This window comes from Cnephaeus nilssonii, assembly GCF_951640355.1.
Source record: "Cnephaeus nilssonii genome assembly, chromosome: 14".
NCBI lineage: Eukaryota > Metazoa > Chordata > Mammalia > Chiroptera > Vespertilionidae > Cnephaeus > Cnephaeus nilssonii.
The window spans coordinates 29,426,723-29,449,459 of NC_137085.1; the positions used below are offsets into that span (position 1 = coordinate 29,426,723).

The following is a 22,737-nucleotide window of genomic DNA, read 5'->3' on the forward strand; positions in this document are numbered from 1 at the left end:
GCCAGCAGAAGCTAGGGGAGAGGCATGAAACGGATTCTCTCTCACAATCCTCAGAAAGAACCAAACCAACAGACACCTTGATCTTGGTCTTCGAGCCTCCAGAACTTGGAGACAATAAATTTCTGTTGCTTCCTTGCCTAGCTGGTTTGGCTCCATGGATAGAGCATTGGCCTGTGGACCGAAGGCTCCCAGGTTCGACTCCCCTCAAGGGCACATACCTCCAGGCCCTGGTCGGAGCATGTGTAGGGGGCAACCAATCGATGTGTTTCTCTCAAATCAATGTTTCTCTCTCTCTTTCCCTCTCTCTTTCCCTCTCTCTTCCACTCTCTCTAAAAATCAATGGAAAAATATCCTAGAGTGAGGAATAACAACAACAAAAAGAAATGCTTCCTTTATGGTGTGCCAGAACACCCAATGACAAGTTCCAAAAAAAATAAATAAAAAATAAATTTCTGGTAAGTCACCCAGTTTGTGGTACTTTGTTATGGCAGCCATAGCAAACTAATAAAATTATAAATAACTTCTGATGACTATCCTTACAGATAATCAGAGATGTCTAAAAAAATTGCCTTTGTTAGGATAAAGTCCTAGAAGTGGAACTACAGTTAAGCAGCAGTTTTATAGTTCTTAAACTATAAACTGATCATTTCTCAACAGGCTTTCATGCATTCTTTAACTTCTTCGTAGGATCTCCAGAGGTGGTTGGGGAAAGAATTATTAGTTCCCTTATAGACAGAGGAAAACAGGCTCAGGAAAAATTCACTACCTATAAGCTCAGGAAATTAGTGTACTAGTAATCAAACCAAGCATTCTTTTCAACAGACTAGAGCTGCAACTGTCCAATATGGGAGCCAGCAAACACAAGATAATTTTAAATTCATCAAAATTAAATAAAACTAAAGATTCGGTCCCTAGGTCATACTAGCCACATTTCAAAAGCAGCTCAGTTGCTTCACATCACTAGTTACCACCATACTGAAGAGCACAAACATGGAACATTTTCATTATCACAGAAAGTTCTGAACTAGAACGGTACTGAACTAGAGCATACTAAAAATCTAGAATACAGCCTTATAATGCTTGGTACAACAGATCTTTGAATACATACTAAAACTGGTTAACCAGGATCCTCAAGAAATTACTTATGATGATACAGCAGAGGACATCTGTAACACAATAAAGGCAGGAACCAAGCTAAGATACACTGAAGCACAATGATAACAAAAGTACACCTGAGAAAGCACAGGGACCTTCTCAAGAATATTCACAAATGCTGTGACTTATCCTGGAAAAGCAATGAGTAAATAATGTGTATAGTAAGTAGACAGATTCACACTTACAAAGAAAAAATGTCCTTTGTCTACACAGAACTGAATGTTCATCCTACTGAAAAGTTTGAACATCACCTAAATAGGTTAGAAAATTTTATACTTCTCTAGACTCCAAAACAATGTGCTGTTTTTAACAGAGACCATTGAGTATTTAATCTGTGCCATGAATTGTACACTAAACTTTTTAAATATATTATTTAAATGTTTAATACATACAGACCAAAAAAAAATTATGACCTCCCATTTACCTAACAGTCTGACTATCCAGATCTAAACATTGTGCCATATCTGCTACACATTATTTTTTCAAAATTTAATAACATTACAAATACAACTGCAATCCCTACTTAATCCCATTCCCTCCCTCCATTCCTTTTTAGTATCCATTATCCTGACATTAATATATATCATTCGGTCTAAATGTTTATTTTTAACTACATATGCTTATATCCATAAACAATATACAATACTGCGTTTGCATGTTTCTAATGTTAAATATATGGTATCATACTATATCTGTCTGCAACTTGCTTTTCTTCCCATTTTGATTTGAGATTTAGCATTATTGATAAATGAAGCTTAGTTTATTCATTTAACTTAGTTTAGTTTAGCATTCCATTTGATGAACACCTCAAGGTTTATTTATCCAAATTTCTACCATGGGACTTTTAAGTTGTTTTCAAATTCTTGCCATTATAAACAATGCTTCGGTGAACATCCTCCTGCATGGCTTCTTTGACCAAGCACAATAATTGCAATCACTAGGCAATTAGATGAGAGGATACACATCTTCAACTTTACTAGGTACTACTGCCCAATTGTACTCCAAGTTGTCATATAAACTTACACTCTCACATATTTATAAGAGTTCCCAAAATAATACTTAAAAAAAAAACAACCTTTCTATGTCAAATTACTTTCCATACGCAATAACAAATTAAAGTAACAAACCAGCTTTTATTTTATAGCTCTTGGAATAAAGACCAAATCTGTATAAACACAACAAAATCCAATAAGGCCAAAATATCCAATAAGACTTCTCCAACGCCATTTTTCTTTCAGTTACTATCTATGAAACAGGAGCTATACTTGACACTTAATCCTAACAACTTTACAGATGTTTTTCAAACTGTTTTTAACCCAGCCTAGAGTGCATATACATTTTTGGGGACACCCTGTATATCTTACATTGCAACAAAGTTCCCTTATACTTACATACATATTTATATACAGTATGAATGTGTATTATGAAATAAAGTCTCACAAAATACCATACTTTCCCTTATTAGCTACAGTTCTATATATTTTTCTCCTGATGCTGGTTACCCACTTAACTCATTTCAGGACTAATGAATCATGCCTACAGTTTACAATTTCCACTTTACAGATTAACAAAAACACAAAGAGGTTAAGTAACTTGCCCAAGGTTTCAGACTTAAACAGGGAAATCTGAAATTCAAACCCAGATTCAAAAGCCATACTTATTACAGTCCACAGCTTTCTCCTACAGTATTAATATCAATTCCATAGCAACTGAAACAGCTAATGCTTCCATTTATGCCCATATGAACCAAGGCAAAGAAAAATAAATATAATAAATTCTTTTAAAATATGGTGGTATGAATAGAGTAATAAATAAAACCAAAGTTGCACACCAATATTATACCTCTGATTTCATTCATTCATTCATGTCCAGATTTTCTTCTGAGAAAACCTTAAATATCACTGCTAACCTTCTACCTGCCTTCATAGCAATTTATTATAATTTAAAGAGAATACTAATAAAATATACATAAATATACTACCCTGCCCCTGAAAAAAATTAATTTCTGTAAGAATCAACAAAATTCACTACCTATAAGCTCCTTTTCAAACCAAAAGACAAACAAGTACTTACGTCAAACTTCAACTAACAAAACCAATGACTAATTCTAGAGTAAACACAGTCCAGGTTATAATTGAACATGTACAAATGCTCAAATATATCTTTTAAAATGTTTTCTAAATAAATAAACCTCGGTTGGAATAGATTTTCATATACACAATCAGATTTCTATGGTTACTATTTATTGGAGCTCATTCAAGCTTGGTTATACATGGACAGCACAAGGACATTCTTTAATTCACTCAGCTTAATGTTTTAACTTTTTAAAAAATATATTTTTATTGATTTCAGAGAGGAAGGGAAAGGGAGAGAGAGATAGAAACATCAATGATGAGAGAATCATTGATTGGCTGCCTCCTGCAAGCCCCCCACTGGGGATGAGCCAGCAACCCCAGGCATGTGCCCTGCACGAGAATCGAACCCGGGTTGATTTCTGGGTTCTCTGTTCTGTTCCATTGACCTAGATGCCTGCTCTTGTGCCAGTATCAGGCTGTTTTGATGACAGTGGCTTTGCAGTATAGCTTGATATCTGACTTTGTGATCCCTCCAACTTTGTTCTTCTTTCTCAAAATTGCTGTAACTATTCAGCGTCTTTTTTTAGTGCCATATAAGATTTTGGAGTATTTGTTCTCGGTATGTAAAATACTAGAGGCCCAGTGTGCGAAATCGCATGAGACCCAGACCCGCCACGCCGCGAGACCAAGACCTGTCGCCCAGCAAGACCCATCAATGCACCTCCTGGTGACCGGTCGTTGGGTCGTTATGGCGTTAATGTCACTGGCTTTTTATAATATAGATGCCATTAGTATTTTGCTAGGGATTGCATTGAATCTATAGATCAATTTGGGTAGTATGGACATTTTAATGATATTAATTCTCCCAATCCATGAACACGGTATATTCTTTCCACTTGCTTATACCTTCTTCTATCTCTTTTTTCAATGTTCTGTAGATGTCAGAGTACAGGTTTTTTACGTCAGTGGTTAAGTTTATTTCAAAGTATCTTAATTTTTTTTTGTTACCATGGTAAATGGAATTGTTTTTTTAGTTTCTCTTTCTAAGAGTTCATATTGGTGTATAAAAATGAATCAATTTCTGGATTTTAATTTTGTATTCTGCTACATTGCCAAATTCATTCATTAAATCTAGTAGTTTTTGTGTGGAGTCTTTAGGGTTTTCTATGTACAATATCATGTCATTTGCAAATAATGACAATTTTACATCCTCCTTCCCAATTTGGATGCCTTTTATTTCTTCTTCTTGTCTGATCACTGTGGCTAGGACTTCGAGTACTATGTTGAATAAAAGTGGTGAAAACTGTCTTGTTCCTGTTCTTAGGGGAAATGGTTTTAGTTTTTGCCCACTGAGCATGATGTTGGCTGTAGGTTTGTCATATATGGCCTTTATTATGTTGAAGTGTGACCCCTCTATTCCTACTTTACTGAGAGTTTTTATCAAAAATGGGTATTGGGGGAGGGGTGGTACTGGGGTGAGAGGGTCAATGGGGGGAAAAGAGAACATTCATAATACTTTCAACAATAAGGATAATAAGGATTAAAAAAGAAAAAATGGGTGTTGGGTTTTGTCAAATGCTTTTTCTGCATCTATTGATATAATCATGTGATTTAAAAATATGAAATGCTTCACGAATTTGTGTCATCCTTGCACAGGGGCCATGCTAATCTTCTGTGTATCATTCTAATCTTAGTGTATGTGCTGCCAAAATGAGCACCAGATTAAAATTATTGATGTAGTAATTAACACACTCCATTCCTTGTCTATTTTGTTTGATTTTTTAATATATCTTTTCAAATAGTTTATAAATTGCTATCATAATTTCAAATGAGTCATTATATTGGCACCTTTTAGCTTACTAGGTTTAGCTTGTTAGAGGTTTGTAAAAGATCCTTTCCAGTTTCCAAAACCTAAAGATATAAACCCAGAGAGGCCTTGTCAAATTCTAATCTACAACATTCTACTAAGAAAAATAAATCAGGATAAACTGTATACAAAATATTATGCGATTTTATGTAAAAGAAAAAAGTTAATACACAGACACACACAATACAGAAGAAAAGACCAGTGTAATTATAATTTTTATTTTTCTCTTGATGTATTTTCCAAACTGTCTAAAGCAGGGGTCCTCAAACTTTTTAAACAGGGGGCCAGTTCACTGTCCCTCAGACCGTTGGAGGGCCGGACTATAGTTTAAAAAAAACTATGAACAAATTCCTATGCACACTGCACATATCTTATTTTGAAGTAAAAAAACAAAATGGCAAAAACACCCGCATGTGGCCCGTGGGCCGTAGTTTGAGGACGCCTGGTCTAAAGCATGTATATAGTCCTCTTATAAATGAGAATAATTGTCACCAAAAAACTCTCCCTTACCACCCAGATGAAATCTGTTCAATTTTATTTGTTCTTCTAATGCTTATCATATTCTGTTCTATATCATAATTACCTCCTCTTATATCTGACTTCCTGTTAGAGGGCAAACCAGTTGAAGGATGGACCACATCTGTGAGCCTTAATAAGTGTTCACGAAGGCTATATTGTGCTTCAGCTAAAAACAGTAAGGCACAATAGGCTAATTTCACTTAGAGCACAGGACCTTTGTCTCTTGAATAAACTCCTGTTGAATCCACAACAAAAACTAATATATGTACTAAATGCATGTGCCAACATTATAGCTCTTTTAACTAGATGGTTTCAAGACTAAAAGTTAAGATCTTCAAGTATCATTTGTCCAAGGCCAGCAGACCAGCACCTTGCCAGACCTAGCCAAGTAGAAAAGTCTACAATTTTATCTCGAGTTGAAAGTCCCAATGTAATGATTACCTTTCTCAATTTACAAGAAAGATGGCTGTATTTCAATTGATTCCCAGGCATGTTTTATACCTTAGGCCAGGCTTTATGAGTCTTTTCCAGCTTCTAAACTTTTCAGAACATTGTACCTACCACTCTGCATTTGTCTGCAAGAGTGCGTTCATATCTACTACCAGTTGGACTCTCACTTCAATCCAGTGAAACTGGCACAGTATTATCTTTCCCACTTGACAGAATATGATTCTGAATGAAATTAAGAGCCTTAGAGATAAAATTTTAGTCATTACCTAGTGAGACTCAAAACAGAGTTCTCTTGAATTCAAAATCCTGGATTTTCCATTATGCCACATGTCCTCGCAAGAAAAAAAAAAAATTTAGGTTGTAAACACTATTAAACTAGAGCCATAATGAACTCTCCAGCCTATAAAACACCTGCTATAATATTGCCCCTGAATACATACTAAGCAAACAGAAACCACAGCTATAGAGAAACTGATTCACAGCCAACATTGTGCAAAGTCATCTTCCCCTAAGTACTATTTAAAAATAAGACTTCTTTCATGCTCCAAAACACTATCTGATATTATTAATTTTGTAGTTTATAGTTTATAATAAGCCAGAAAATTCTAAATTCAACTTTACAATACATAAACATACTAACTTCTGTGGACCCAGTGACCTAATATGTAAAATGAGAATATATAATAAGCAAGGTCATTTTGAGAATTATTAATCCATACTTGCTAATTAGCAGAGAGCTTGGCAAAGAGTAGACTTACTAAATGTTAACCTCAGTATTTCACTGACTCTAAGATGGTGAGACATTTTCTCATATTTTAAGAACTCTGGAGGGGGGATGAAGACAAATATGTCATACCTTAACCAATAAAGAAATTAAAACGCAAATAAATAAATAAATAAATAAATAAATAGAACTCTGAAGTCAAAATGTGTCTTAAAAACAATTATGTGTCACCCTGGCCAATGGCATTCAATTGGTTGAAGCGTCATCCCATACACAGAAAGGTCAAGGGTTTGATTACCAGTCAGGGCATATGACCAGATTACAGGTTCAATCCCCCCATCATCCACTAAGGGGAGGCAACCAATGTTTCTCTCTCACATCAATGTTTCTCTCTCTCTCTCTCTCTCTCTCTCTCTCTCTCTCTCTCTCTCTCTCTCTCTCTCTCTCTCTCTCTCTCCCCCACCCCCATTCTCTCTAAAATCAACAAAAGCATGTCCTCAGGTAAGGATTAAAAATAAATAAATAATACAATAAAAAAACAATGATGTGTCATAACTAAATCAATAAAAAAAAATTTTCCTCAATGGTACCTAAAATAATGATGAGTTTTACAATCTCTGGCATCTTGTAGTCAATGAAATGCAGTATATTATGATGCTGAGTAAATGTTTATCCTGCCACCATTCCTCCACCCAACAGATCACACCTTTAACCCTGATCTTCCAAGCCATGTTTCCAACTATAACACATGGATAGACTGCCAGCACCACAAATTTAACATGTCCAAAACCAAAGTCATTATCTGCCCAGAAGCTGTCATTCTTTTTTTCCGTTTCCTATCCCAATTAATGACACCATAATGAAAAACCTGACTCCATCTTGACTTCCTTCCTCTTCCTCTCCCAGCTGAGGCCTTTCCTGTCTCTCAGTTGGAGAACACTCCATTTCTAAATCCCATTTTATTTTGTACCTCTATCTTAGAAATTACCAAACTGTATCTTGCAACATATTTAGTTATACACATGGCTGCATCTTGGCTCTCAGTTTCTTGAGGGCAAGGTCCATTTCTTACTATTTTATACTAGTGGCCCGGTGCACAGATTCATGCACATTGAAAGGAAGGCACCAATTCGCACCTGGGACCCAGACTTCCCTTGCAGCCCCAGCTTCGTCCAGGTCATCGGAATCTATACCAATAAAAGGACAATATGCTAATTAGACCGGACATCTTCTGGACGTCCTTCCAGACAAAGCCACGGTGGCGGGGGCCAAGGCAGAGGTGGTTAGGGGTGATCAGGCCGGCAGGGGAGGGCAGATTGAAAGGAAATTAATTCGTGCACATTGAAAGGAAATTAATTAGAAGAAATATTTTAATATCGCTATTCACCCTTTCTCTATAATAGAAGTGTCAACCAAATTCACAATTGACGATGACAGATCAAAACACATGCGTGCGATTGGTGCCAGCAAGAGCTTTATATGTATCACGCGTGCGCACAGGCACGAGTCAATTTAGCCTTTTATCTATAACTAGAGGCCCAATGCACAAAATTTGTGCAAGAGTAGGCCTTCCTTTCCCCCGGCTGCTGGCTCTGGCTTCCCTCCGGCACCTGGGACCCAGGCTTCCCTCCAGCTGCCGGCAGGCACCTGGGACCCGGACTTCCCTTGCAGCCCCAGCTTCATCCAGAAGGTCATCCGGAATCTATACCAATAAAAGGACAATATGCTAATTAGACCGGACATCTTCTGGACGTCCTTCCAGACAAAGCCACAGTGGCGGGGGCCAAGGCAGAGGTGGTTAGGGGTGATCAGGCCAGCAGAGGAGGGCAGTTAGGGGCAATCGGGCCGGCAGGGGAGCAGTTAGGGGGGTGATCAGGTTGCAGGCAGAGGAGGTTAGGGACAATCAGGCTGGCAGGAGAGGGCAGTTAGGGGCGATCAGGCTAGCAGGGGAGCAGTTAAGGGGAGATCAGGCCAGCAGGGGAGGGTAGTCAGGGGCGATCAGGCTGGCAGGCAGAGGTGGTTAGGGGCGATCAGGCCAGCAGGCAGAGGTGGTTAGAAGAGAACAGGCAGGCAGGCAGGCAGGCAGGTGAGCAGTTAGGAGCCAGCGGTCCTGGATTGCGAGGGGGATGTCCAACTGCTGGTTTAGGCCCAATCCCTGGGTGATCGGGCCTAAACCAGCAGTTGGATATCCCCCAAGGGGTCCCGGATTGGAGAGGGTGCAGGCCGGGCTGAGGGACACCCCCCCCCATGCACAAATTTTGTGCACCAGGCCTCTAGTATAATAATAAATGCATAATATGGTAATTAGACTGGACAGCTGAACAACCTTCCAGACGATCTTCCAGATGAAGCCAGGGCTGCGAGAGCCAAGGCAAGCCGCTGGGGCTGTGAGGGCCGAAGCAAGCCACTGCAGCTGCAAGGGCCGAGCCCCTTGCACAAATTTCGTGCATTGGGCCTCTAGTATATATAGAATAAACTTGCTTAATTAGGCCTGCTTTCTGATTTAGCTAAACTTTTTTACAGCCCAGTGAAGCACCCCAACTTCTCTTTCAGGTAATTGTCAGCAACACAGCAGTAAATATCAATACGAAGCAGATTATTATTGTAGATCACGCAGGGGGAATAAAGGGTAAAATATTTAACTGCAGTAGTGTTTGACTATATTCTGCACAGTGAGAAAACCTGAAGTCATTTTCAAGGTCCACCATTTCTTCTTCCCTGCCGGTGGGGCTTGACGGGGGACCCCAGGCCATGCCCCCCACCCAGTGGGGCTTGATGGGGGACCTCAAGGCACGCCCCCACCCCGGTCTGGGCTGGGAGACCTCAGGCCACGCCCCCCGTCCTGACGCCCGGCCAGAGGACCTGAGGCTACGTCCCCTGCCCGGCAGGGCTTGGCAAGGGTGGGACTGGCCAGGTCTGGATCTAGCCCAATGGGGGCAGGGGCCGGCCGGTCTGGGTCTCATGCGATTTTGAGGTGCATGTGGGTGGGCGGGGACTTGACTCTGGGTCCCGTGGTGAGCGCCAGACTCTGTCAGGAGGAAGGTTTTCATATACATTTTACTAATTTTCTTTCATCTCTAACACTTGTATTATAGAGAAAGGGCAAATAGCAATATTAAATATTTCCTCTAATTAGTCCCCTTTTAATATGCACAAATTTCATGCACCAGGTCACTAGTTTGATATATAAAATGGAACTTCTTCAGAAAAAAAGATTTGCATGAAATTTACCTTTCCTATGATTTATGCTCTAAGAGTACATTTTATAAAAATCAGCAACCAGGCTTCCTCTATGTTTAAATTGAAATGAACATGATAAATAAATAACTTTATTTTATGTAGTTGCAAAAAGAGTCAATAATCCTTTCAAGAAAGAGACTATTTAATTTCCTCCCAACTTGGATTCACCATAAACACAATCCACAAATGTTATTGGAACTTTGCCAATAGTATAATTCAACTGTCTTGCTCGAACAATCATTTCCATCTGGAAAACATAGCCTTTAGAAACACATTTTTCTATTAATTTCTGTAGAACTTCTTTTCAATATAACCTGAAACTTCCTGTTAAATCAGATGCTCCTGGTCTCAGCAAAATTTGAGTTACAAAATTGGCCCACGGCTGATTAATTTTCTTTTCAAATCCCAGCCATAACCACCTCCATTTCCTTTGTAACAAGTTCAGAGACAATGTCAAAATTACCTTCCTTTTGCTTCCTAATGAATTCAGGAATAAATTTTGGATGGTGTGAGAGATCAGCCTCCATAATAATTATGTAGTTTCCTGTGGCATGTTTCATTCCATGTATATATGCAGCTCCTAGTCCCAACTTTTTCTCCCATGTTCTTAGAAGAATTTTGTCTGATCCATACATAGATCTTCTCCAACTGTTCAGCAACCTCCCTTGTTCCATCTGGGCTCCCATCATCTATGATTATAATTTCATAGTCGATTCCACTCTCGGACAAGCTTTTCACCAGCAGCCATATGATGAGTGGCAGGTTCTCGTGCTCGTTGTAGGTGGGCAACAGCACCGAATACTTGTCCTGTCCCAGGGTGCGCCCCTCCGGCTCCCGATGAGATCTCAGAGGGGTATGATTTGCTGTCTTGGAGGCCAAGGGAGAACTGTGCCTCACAGCTGCATTTTATCAACTTGTAAGATTTTCCTTTGATTAGTAATGTCTAGTTCCCTCACTCATCTATACAACTTCCAAGAAGGCAAGGGATTTTTTAAAATCATAATTCTGCTCCAAGTACCTGGCACAAGAGCTGTTGAAAGGATGAATAAATAAAACCTTTTGTATGCTCAAGCTCACTAAATCATCCCCACCTACTTTCAGCTGATAAATCTTGTATTCTGCTTTACAGGGAAACCAGTTATCATCTCTTCCTACCCCATCTCATCTTGACCTTCCTCTTCTTACAGATTCCTTCCCTTCATGCCCCAAACATTCAGATTTCCTCTCTCACAAGACCATTCTCAACCCTTCTCTTCATGGCAAAACTTCTCAATGCAGTCTATACTTGCTAATTCTACTTCTTCACTTCCCAAATATACTCCTCAACCACTGCAATATGCTGCCTACTCTCACACTACTCTAATGAAACTGCTCTAATTTTCAGATCCAATGACCCTGCTGTTTTTTTATCTTCAACCAGTATCATTAATCTCTATCATCTGATTATCCCTTCCTGAAACTACCTCTAATTTAAGCTTCAGACAGACACAGAATTCTCCATTTTCCTGTAGTTCTGACCACATCTATCAACTCTTCTGCCCATTCCTTTAGCTACAGCATTCATTCATTTTTCTCCTCTTTAATCCTCTGTAGGCAAATTTATTCAAGCTAATGTGTTTACTATCAAACACCTTCAACTCCCAAAGATTTATCTCTAACACAGACTTCTCTACTAAGCTATAGACACTCATTTTCAGGTACCATTTTCAAGGGTCATCTGCAACAAGATTATTGATACTTTCAACTCAACATATCTTATATGCAATTTATCTTACAGATTAACATCAACGACAAAAAGTTTTTATTAAGCTCCTATTTTATTAATCTTCACCTGAGGATATTTTTTTTTCCATAGATTTTTTTAGAGAGAATGGAAGGGAGGGAAAGAGACAGAGAGAGAGAAACACTGATGTGAGAAGAGACACATCGACCAATTGCATCCCGTACACACCCTGACCAGGGCCGGGGAACAAGCCTGCAAATAAGGTATGTGCCTTTAATTGGAATCAAACCCGAGACCCTTCAGCCTGCAGGCTGACTCTCTAACCACTGAGAAAACCCAGCTAGGGCTTTTAAATGGATGTATAAATATTAAAGATGTGGAAATTAAGATTCAATTAAGTTAAGTAACTCAAAAGTGGAGCTGATATATTACCAACTCAGGTCTGTCTAAAACCAAAGCTTTTAACATCTACCCTATATCACAGTACTAAAGTACTAGTATAGTGAGAGTAAAAGCTAGAAAGACAGACTGGAGAATATGATCAGATAGATGGAAAAGTTTAAGATTACAAAAGCAGCCCTGGCTGGTTTGGCTCACTTGGCCTGCGGACTGAAAGGTCCCAAGTTTGATTCCAGTCAAGGGCACATGCTCAGGCTGTGGGCTCAATCCCAGGTAGGGGAGGTGCAGGAGGCAGACAATCAATAATTCTCTCTCATCGTTGATGTTTCTATCTCTCTCTCCCTCTCCCTTCCTCTCTGAAATCAATAAAAATATTAAAAAAATAAAAAAAAGATTACAAAAGCAGAGCACCAATCCAAGGAGCAGCATGCTCTATGATGTGATCAGGGGTGTGAATGGCTGACATGAAGTAGACATAGATGTTTATATCTATACTAGAGGCCCGATGCATGAAATTTGTGCACGGGGGGGGGGGGGGGGGTGCGGGGGGGGGGGTCCCTCTCAGCCCAGCCTGTACCCTCTCCAATCCGGGACCCCTCGGGGGATGTTTGACTGCCGGTTTAGGCCCTATCCCTAAACTGGCAGTCAGACATCCCTTTTGCAATCCAGGACCACTGGCTCCTAACTGCTCACCTGCCTGCCTGCCTGATCGCCCTAACCGCCTCTGCCTGCCTGCCTGATCACCCCTAACTGCCTCTGCCTGCCAGCCTGATCACCCCTAACTGCCCTCCCCTGCCAGCCTGGTTGCCCTTAACTGCCCTCCCCTGCCAGCCTGGTCGCCCCTAACCGCCTCTGCCTCGGCCCCCACCACTGTGGCTTTGTGCGGAAGGACATCCAGTCTAATTAGCATATTACCCTTTTATTAGTATAGATCATGCAACATAAGCTTTAAGGTAGAATTGCATTAGTAGAAATGAAGAGACATTTCATTAAAAAATGTATATTGGTTTGATATGATTCAAATCCACTTGTTTACAACAAAAATCAAGTCTTTAAGAATAGGATTGCTTGCCCTAGCTTGTTTGGCTTAGTGGCTAGAGCTTCAGCTTGAGGACTGCAGGGTCCCAGGTTCAATTCTAGTCAAGGGCACATGCCTGAGTTGCAGGCTGGATCCCCAGTAGGGCGCTTTACAGGAGGCAGCTGATCAATGATTCTCTCTCATCATTGATGTTTCTATCTCTCTCCTTCTCCCTTCCTCTCTGAAATCGATAAAAATCTATTTTAAAAAATAAAAGAATAAGATTGCTTTGCTATCAAAGCCAAGTAAGGTGTGTCATTCGTTGTCCCTGATGAAGTCTGAGCAGCTCAGTTGCTAAGTGACTTCGCTGGGTTCTTATCAAATAAAATCCGTGGAAAAGCAACTGCGCCCACCATGCATTTAGGCTATAAAGACTGAAAGTTGGAGAGGACAGAGGGCTTCTGGGGTAGGAGACAGTGAGGGTCAGCGGCTGGGAGGCAGGGAAGATGCAGGAATGCCCAGTGCCTGGAAGCACCGGAGGGTCTGGGATATGCAAATCTGCTGGGGGTGGGGTCAGGCCTGCACTCCAAGAGGTCAGGTCCGGAGAGAGGGCAGGAGTGCGGTTCCGGGGATCCCCTTCCTGCGAGGCTCCTCCTCCTCCCCTTAAACCTCTAACCTGTCCATTTGGATGAAGGGGGTGGGAAGCAGGTACGCAGTGCCTGGGTGGGACACCCCTCAGTCCCGGATCTCTCCCAGGGTGGGCAAGGGGTGTTTGTATTGGTTTATTTGATTCTTCTTACACGTTGAAGGGGGTGGCAGGGGAGTGTCTGCCAGACATGGTTTCCTTCTGCTTGCTCACCAGAGCTGCCCCATGTGATGCCTTTTCCCTTCCTTCCCCGCTGCCCCGAGCTAACACGCATGAGATCCCCAGGGATGAAACTGGGGCCCCCGTTGTATTGTGTGGAGATTGCCCTCCACAGGAACTTGCCTGATCCAGGGAGGGTTGGGGTCATTCACTGCAGGAAAGGCTCGATTTAAACGAAGCCGCCGCTTAGATAGGCGCTGGCTGAGCCATTTGCAGAGGGTTTATCATCCCTTCTAGCTGTTTCCTTGGAAACCACAAACTCAAGATACCAGAGCCGAGGGCCACCCCCAGGCCTGGTGGCCACCCGGACGGGCAGCGAGGCAGGCCTGCACACGCCTCCACCGGGGGCGCCCTGGGCCAGGCTGCACGGAGGCCCTCCTGGTGATGGCAGTCCCCGCCCACCTGCTCCTGCTGTGCATGCCTCCCGCTGAGTGGTTGTGACGTTACAGAGTCCTGGCTAATTTGCATATTCCTCTATTATTATTATTATTATTATTATTATTATTGTTATTATTATTATATAGGATCATTTAGACCCTTCTCCTTGGCAAGCAGATTTCCTTTTCCCTTTTGCAGACGAAAGCTCTACAAATTTGGCTCATAAATAATAGATAGAAATCATGTAGGTGAGCTAGCCCTTCGAGTGAATCATCTTTATCACACTCTGACTCATATAAAAGCAATTATCTTCCCACTGTCCAAATGCCAGTCTCTCCTTAGTTGACAGGCAGATCTTCCTCACTTGCTGCCTTCTGGTCTCTTCCCTCTCAACATCACTCACAGTAAAACATTATAGAAATTAATAAAGCAAACAGCTGCAAAAGAAATTACCAGCCCAACACAATCCATAGGCCTATCTGTTCTCACAGTCCTACATAAGTACTTACTTAATGCCGAGAAACAGAAGACACAGAAGCAGCAATAGGGCCCCATTTCCTAATGATGAAGAATTGCTTTTTTTTATTATTTATATGATTATTTAGGAGAAAATAGCTTGTATATATACACCCTAGCACAAATTCTCTCCTATCATATTTTACCACATATTTTATCACTAGCAAAAAAAAAACAACAAACAAAGACCTCTTGACTTTTTTTCCTTTGATGCCATAGGCCTCTCACAAGTTCAGTGGATAGTTTAGTGCTATATAAAACTGAGACTCAGAGACACAGACAGATAACGGGATGGTGGTTATAGAAGGAAGGGAGGGTGCAGGGTAAAGGGATCAAATTTATGGTGACGGAAGATGATTTGACTAGGGGTTGAGGGTGCACAATGCAATATACAGATCATGTATCATAGTAATGTATACTTGAAACCTATATGACCCTATTAATAACTAATGTCACCCAAATAAATTTAAAAATAGAAAAAGAATGAAGTTCATTAATTTAAGAAACACTAAAACTATTCTACGGTATTGGAGTCAGATAATGTGACCTTTGGGAAAGTGGGAGGGAGTAATGACTGAGAGGAAGGATAAGCTGTGCTTCTGGGGCTGTTAGTAGTGTTCCATTTCTTGTCCTAGGTGGTAGTCACATGAATGTGTTCACTTTGTGATAACTTGGTGAGGCTTACACTTAAGATTGTACTTTTCTTTATGTATGTAATAAGTGAATAAAAAAACTTTAATATACAAATAGCAAATCATCTCTGAGCTTTAATAAAAGCCTACCATTGAGTGGAAGCCTTACCAATAACAATAGAAAGTATGTATAAAACACTCCTCAAACTTAAAAAATTGTACTTTAAAATTTAGAAAATAATAGCATAGTGTTTTTCCACTCCAACAGAACCTTAACTTATTCTGCTTATCCCATGTCAGACCTAACATTCCTAATGGATTCTGGGTTTATATAAGAAATGAGATGTTTTAAAACCTACTTAGCCCTGGCCGGTGTGGCTGAATTAGTTGAGGGTTGTCCCATGCAGCAAAAAGGTCCGCAGTTTGATTTATGGTCAGGCACATGCCCAGGTTGCAAGCTCGATCTCCAGTAGGGGGTATGCAGGAGGCAGCAGATTGATGCTTCTCTCTCATCGGTGTTTCTCTGTCTCTCTCCCTCTCCCTTCCTCTCTCTCTAAAATCAATAAAAACATATTTTAAAAAAATATTTCTATTCCTTGGGCTCTTATCTATTATATAGATATGTATCATAAACAGGTTCAGAGAAGGTCCTCAACAAATATTTACTAATGATACTCAGCCCAAACTTTAAACAAACTCACATAGCAAAGTCTAAAATACATACCACAGGTAAAATAGGAGAAAAATTCAGCCTACTGGCCTAAAGAGTGCAGCTACCAGAAATTCCTCTTTTCAAAACTAAGCAATTACAGAATGGACTTCTTATAAGGAAGAGAATCATTTATGACAACAGTTATCTATGACAAAGGAAATTGGTGTTTTCACCCTTCACTGCTGCCTAGCTCAGACAAGGCACAATCAACTTCCTGATGCCACAGCTAAGCAAAAGGAACCCAGCAGCAACTCAGCTTATAAGGTCAGGGACTATAATGTGATGTAAACCCAGCAGCAAGGAGTTACCTGAGGTAGAAGACAATAATGTTGGGGGGGGAATGAGAAGTACTTGACTCTAAAATCTAAATTCTAAAATCATTACTATTCCTACTTTCCACAGTGAAAGTAAACCAAAATACAGTTGACCCTTGAATGACTCAGGGATTAGGGACACTGGACCCCACTCCCATAATCAAAAATCCACATTTAACTTTTTACTCTCCCAAACTTAACTACTAATAGCCTACCATTGAGTGGAAGCCTTACCAATTACAAACAGTCAATTAATAAATATTTTGTATGCTATATGTATTACATATTGTATTCTTACAATAAAGTATGCTAGAGAGCCCGGCCAGTGCTCAGTGGTTGAGTGTTGACCTATGAACCAGGAGGTCATGATTTGATTCCCAGTCTGGGCACATGCCCAATTGCGGGCTCAGTCCCCAGTGGGGGGCATGCAGGAGGCAACCGATCAATGATTCTCTCTCATCATTGATGGTTCTATCTCTCTCTCCCTCTCCCTTCCTCTCTGAAATCAATAAAAATATATTTTTTAAAATGTATGCTAGAGAAAATAAAATGTTTTTATTGATTTTAGAGAGAGAGAAGAAGGAAGAGGGGGAGAAAGAGAGGAAGAGAGAGAAACATTGATGTAAGAGAGAAATATCAATCAGTTGCATCCCATATGTAACCTGACCCATGATCAAACCCACAACCTGGGTATGTGCCCTGACCAGGAATTGAACCCAAAACCTTTTGGTGTATGAGACGACGCTCTAACCAACTGAGCCACCTGGCTAGGACTAAAAAGAATGATTTAGACTCACATTAGCTTATAGGAACATATATCATTAAGTTTTTGTGGTTGTTTTTTTTTAAAATATTTTTATTGATTTCAGGGAGGGAGAGAGAATCATTGATTGGCTGCCTCCTGCACAACCCACACTGGGGATTGAGCCCACATCCCGGGCATGTGCCCTGACCAGAAATCGAACAGTGACTTCCTGGTTCATAGGTAGACACTCAACCACTGAGCCAAGCGGCCAGGCTATTTTTTGTTTTTTATTTTTTTAACAAGTCAAGTGTAATCACTTCTGGTTCAAATTAGAGGAGGGAAAGCCATGGCTCAATTATAAACCCTGTGGCAATTACAAAGAAATATGGAAAGACTCAATTCTCAAAATGCTTTTAATTTGTTTGTAGAAACTAGTCATGAACACCATGACAACGAAAGTTAAAGAAAATTCTTGATTTAGTTTACTGGAGTTGCTAATGTTGTACTGGCACCCATGGAAGCAAAAATACATCAGTATTCTGAGAAAAACTGTGCTAACTATTTGCAGAAAGATTAAGTAAGTTCTATAAAAGGTTAGTTTCTTAAAATTCTTCAAGTCTAGCCTCCCACTCAACATAGATATCTCTTTTAGAACACTGTTACCATTCATTCAATTTCTGTTTAAAGCATCCTATGTCAAAAGATCCTCATAAGTAGTCCATTCCATTTAAGAACAACCCTAATTGTTAAAGTTCTTCCTTACATTAAGCTAATATCTAATTTCCTACAATTTTCAATCATTATTTGACTTGTCCCAGTTCTGTCCCCTGGAACAACAGTTTTTTTAAATGATTTTCATCTACTATAATGAGTCTTTCCCTCTTAGATCTTTTCAAAACTAAACCTCTCAATTCCTAAAATGGCTTCTACACCCTTCATTATTCTAATTATTCTCCTCTGAAGAAATTCTAGTTTTTCAAAGTGCCTCTTAGAATCAAATACCCCCCTGAACACAAAAATTCCAGATCTCATCTGACCAGTGCTATTATCCCCTTTGTCTGGGTCACCATGAGTATAACAATACAAGACTAGATGCCAGGCTGTTTACAATCCATTGCCAAATTAGTGACACTGTTCAGATCATAAGTAATTTGTTTTAAGAGTTTAAAGAGTGTAAAAAAGAAAGATGACTGAGGAGTTGTGGAAATTTTCAATAAACACTATAGACTATAAGCTGGGAAAGGAAGCATACATTTAAGATAAGCAGAAAATACAGAAAGAAAACAATTTCGGGGGTACAAATACAGAACAGGGCAGAGACAGGGATGAACCAAGTTAGTACTAGAGCAAAGTACCTATGTAAGGATATGCAATAACGTAGAGCCAAAAAGCAGAGCTGGAGTCATACTGCTTGTATTGTGAGCCCTTAACCTGCATAACTAAAGGATTAGATCAAGAAATTGAGCCCTAGCTGAAACCGGTTTGGCTCTGTGGATAGAGCGTCGGCCTGTGGACTGAAAGGTCCCAGGTTCGATTCCGGTCAAGGGCATGTACCTTGGTTGCGGGGCACATCCCCAGTAGGGGGTGTGCAAGAGGCAGCTGATCGATGTTTCTCTCTCATCAATGTTTCTAACTCTCTATCCCTCTCTCTTCCTCTCTGTAAAAAATCAATAAAATATATTTTTTAAAAATAATAAATAATTAAGAAATTGAGCCCTAGCTGGTTTGGCTCAGTAGGTAAAGCGTTGGCCTGCGGACAAAGGGTCCCAGGTTCGATTCCAGTCAAGGGCACATACCTTAGTTGCAGGCTCCTCCCAGGCCAGGGCTGTGTGCAGGAGGCAACCAATCAATGTCTCTCTCACATTGATGTTTCTCTCTCTGTGTCTCTCCACTATCTCTAAAAATTGATGGGAAAATATCCTCAGGTGAGGATTAACAAAAAACGAAAATGAAAATGAACTGTTAGTTGAGATGGTCGGGGTGATTAAAATCAGTATCAGTTTGCCAATTTCTACATCAAATCAATGACTGTTTGAAATTTTACTTCAATGAAAAAATTTCTAATTCATTTCTACTCTAAGATGAACAGAAATTGAGTTGTTCTACAATATCATTACAGTCTTCTTTCAGAACATGAACAACATTCTTAACTGCCAAAGTGTCATTTTAGAAAGATTTCTTTTCATCCATTTGTGTAGATTTCCCCAGAATGAATAATTTGCCATTTAACATGAATACTTCTAGTCAAAGTAGCTGCTTGTTTCAGTAATTAATAATCTTCAGGATCTCCATTCAAAATCCTCCAGGTCAAAAAACTGAAATTTGACTAATGAGCATTAAAAGGTTAAGATGTTATACAGCAGAATTTCTAGGCATGAATGCTGTCCAATATTACAACAAATAAAAATAACAGCTGCTCCATCTCTGAAGTGATTTAAATTCAATTAAATAGGAATTTTTGGTTTACTATTGCTCCTGCCTAAAGACTCTTTCATAAAGACTAGCTCTGTAATATGATGTGGCAGCAGAGATTTAAACTGTCCAAGAGACAGTGCAAAACCCTACCTGTCCCAAATCCTGCTACTCAACAGCAGGGATCTAAAAGAACAGATTCCCAGCTGCTGAGAGAAATGTCTTACTAAAAGCAAAGCAAAATTCTCATTAATGAAAAATCAACCATGAAAGAAGAAAATTCTGTGTGTCTCATAATCCCCGGAAATAGCCAAATCCATTTTGGGTTAATGCAGGTTTAACAAAACAGTGCAAGCGAAAAGAGAAGAGCCGTTCCGTTTGCCAGCAGCTGAGAGAAAACACTTATCAGAGAGATCCCAAACAATGCTTCCAATCCACAGAGCCAAAAGAAACGCGAACTCGAACTCTCCAATAAAAGATTCAGCCAGGAAAAGGCTCTTGTGGATAAATTCTCTCTCACACTCACAAGCCACCTTACCCTATCTTGTTCAGCACAGGTATAACAGGCTGTAACTTAAATTTCCCCAAGATCAAATTCAACAGGTAATCCCACCCTGCTTTTTCTGATCAGATAATCTCTGAAACCACAGTCCTTGCATCCATTCAAAACCAGCTTAGACCTTGTCTGTCAGGCACAGAAAATACAAAAACCTGTAAGAAAAAGTCTCTACCCTCCTGGAGCTTAGTCCATGCAACTTGCTTCATCTGAACCCCAAAACTCTTGCCTTGAAATGCCTTCTTAAGGATGGAGCAAGTGTCCCCGGTTAAAAAAGCAATAAAGGCCCTTCATCTTTAGTTACTGTGACAGGAGCAAAGTAAGTCAATTCAATGAATCAATCACTTCCTATGCTCTGCTCGGGAAGGAGAATCCAACACGGCTTTGCAAGAATAACCTTATCCTAGATTACAGGGAAGGAGCCGGGAGGGGACAAGACAAGCAAGAGAGGAGTGCAAGCCAAGAAATACGACGGAAGAAGGGATGTGGCAGCTGTCCCATCACGTATTCAAAGATTTTTCTAAAAAGAAAAGAACCTGCTACTAAGCCCACTGTAGCTGAGCAGTGCAGGGAGGAGAAAGGAAAGAAGAATGGGAAAACTGCCCCCTATCGACAGACACCAGCTCTTCCCGGTCTCCTTCCTTCCTCGGTCCACTCATTGGGGAGAGTGCCGGTCACTGTTTGTCTAACAGGATCTGGGCCTGTCACATGGCCACTGAAATGGAGAGGTAGCAGCACTCCCTTCCCGGGAGCGTGAGGAAAAGCAGGAGCGGGAAGAACTCTCCAAATGCTTGTAAATAAGTTAACAGCATTGTCCCCCGAGGCACGGACGGGAAGTGAAGTTTGGAAAGGATGGTACCCCGACGTCCACTGGGAGCAGCGTGTGGGGGACCTCTCAGCTCCCCGGCCCTGCCCTACCCCAACCCCTCCGTGCGTGCGTGCACTCACCGCGCACGCAGAGCAGAGACATGGCCGAGGTGCGGGCGAGCCGCCGCCGCGCCCTCTTTCCTTTCAGCAGGTGCCGCGGCTGCTCCCGCAATCCGCCCCGCGGCTTTGGCCGCTCTTCATGGTCCCCGTGGCGGGCAGCGCTCTGCCGCTCCCTCGGACCCGCTCCAATTCTCACCGCCTGAGGGGGTTCTCGATAACTGGGAGTCCCGGCCGGCAGGCGGGGTACTGGGCGCGGCAGCACGGCGCCATCGCCGGGAGAAAGGAGCGAGCGGGACTCCCTCCCTCCACTCCACCCCACCGGGATCCGAGCGGGCGCCGGACAGCACCACCCGTGGCGCCCCGCCTCCCAGCCAATCAACTCACGCCCAGTCCACCAGCCCCGCCCCCACACCAGCACGTAGGGGGCGGGGCCTCCCGCTGCCTTCCGAGCGTGCCCGAACGGAGGCGGCGCCGCCGCTGAGGAGGCTTAACGCCGAGAGGGGCGGGCTTCTCACCTGCGTGAGCTTTGGGATTGAAGCCCCCGGCTCTGCCCTCGCGGGCGGGCTTCCAGCCGAGAGCGGATTCTTTTCATGGAAGATTTCCATTGGACTGCCTTAAAGGGTCTGTTAGCTGATGAAGTACTTACCTGTAATGATTTGACGAGATTGTACCACACAGCACGGAAGTTTTTAAATTAGCAACGACGGCGGCCAGGGGAAGGGGAGAACATGAGTGAGCACAAAGTAAAATATCTGGAGCCCTCAGTTATCTCTATCTTTTTCATGCTCCCCATTTTTGTCTCCAATGTCTGCATTGTGCCAAGTATAGAGTAATCAGTCCATAAATACCTACTGATGGAAGGGTGGAGGGAAGATAGGCTTTTTAAGCTGAGGACTTCTGGCAAGAAGATGGATGAATGCACATGCGATGGAAGTGAAAAAGGCCAGAGCAGAAAGCAGAAGACTCATGGTAATGGTGTACAACACCCCACCACCCCAAAATTCTGGTTTAATTGGTTTGGGGTAGAACAGTGGCATCCTATTTTTTTAAAAGCTCCAAAGATGATATACATAGCCCACAGACAACAGAGTGGTGAAGGCCAGGGGAGGGGTGGTGGGAGATGGGTAGGGGTGGGAAAAAGTGGGGGAAATGGGAGATATCTGTAATAGTGTCAACAATAAAAAATAAAAATAAATAAGCAAACATTTGATAGTAAGTTATCCATGGTCACACACACAAAAAGCTCCCCAGATGATTCTAATATGATGCCAGGTTTTACTACCATTAGACTAGGTGCTTTCTAAGGCCTCATTAGCCCAGCTCAGGTTTCAGTGTTTGCAAGCTCTCAGCCCCATAGGATTCTTCCTGCCAGACCCAGGCAGGGTCTGTTAATCGACCAGGGCCGTGGTCTGCAAACGGCGGCTCGCGAGCCATGTGCGGCTCTTTGGCCCCCTGAGTGTGGCTCTTCCACAAAATACCACAGCCTGGGCGAGTCTATTTTGAAGAAGTG

General features: G+C 41.5%; 1 protein-coding gene and 1 pseudogene across 2 annotated transcripts in view; both read right to left on the reverse strand.

Moving 5' to 3' along the window:
• Positions 1 to 21,552, reverse strand: part of UNC13B (unc-13 homolog B) — a 147,240-nt gene extending 125,688 nt beyond the window's left edge. Inside the window, exon 1 of the mRNA XM_079789685.1 lies at positions 21,249 to 21,552. Within this exon, the coding sequence (XP_079645811.1) occupies positions 21,249 to 21,270 (22 nt within the window). The 5' untranslated portion in view covers positions 21,271 to 21,552. The remainder of the gene's footprint in view (positions 1 to 21,248) is intronic.
• LOC307111082 (dolichol-phosphate mannosyltransferase subunit 1-like) lies at positions 10,125 to 10,936 on the reverse strand (annotated as a pseudogene). The gene has a single exon. The product of its transcript is annotated as a dolichol-phosphate mannosyltransferase subunit 1-like (transcript).
• Positions 21,553 to 22,737: the final 1,185 nt, after the last annotated feature.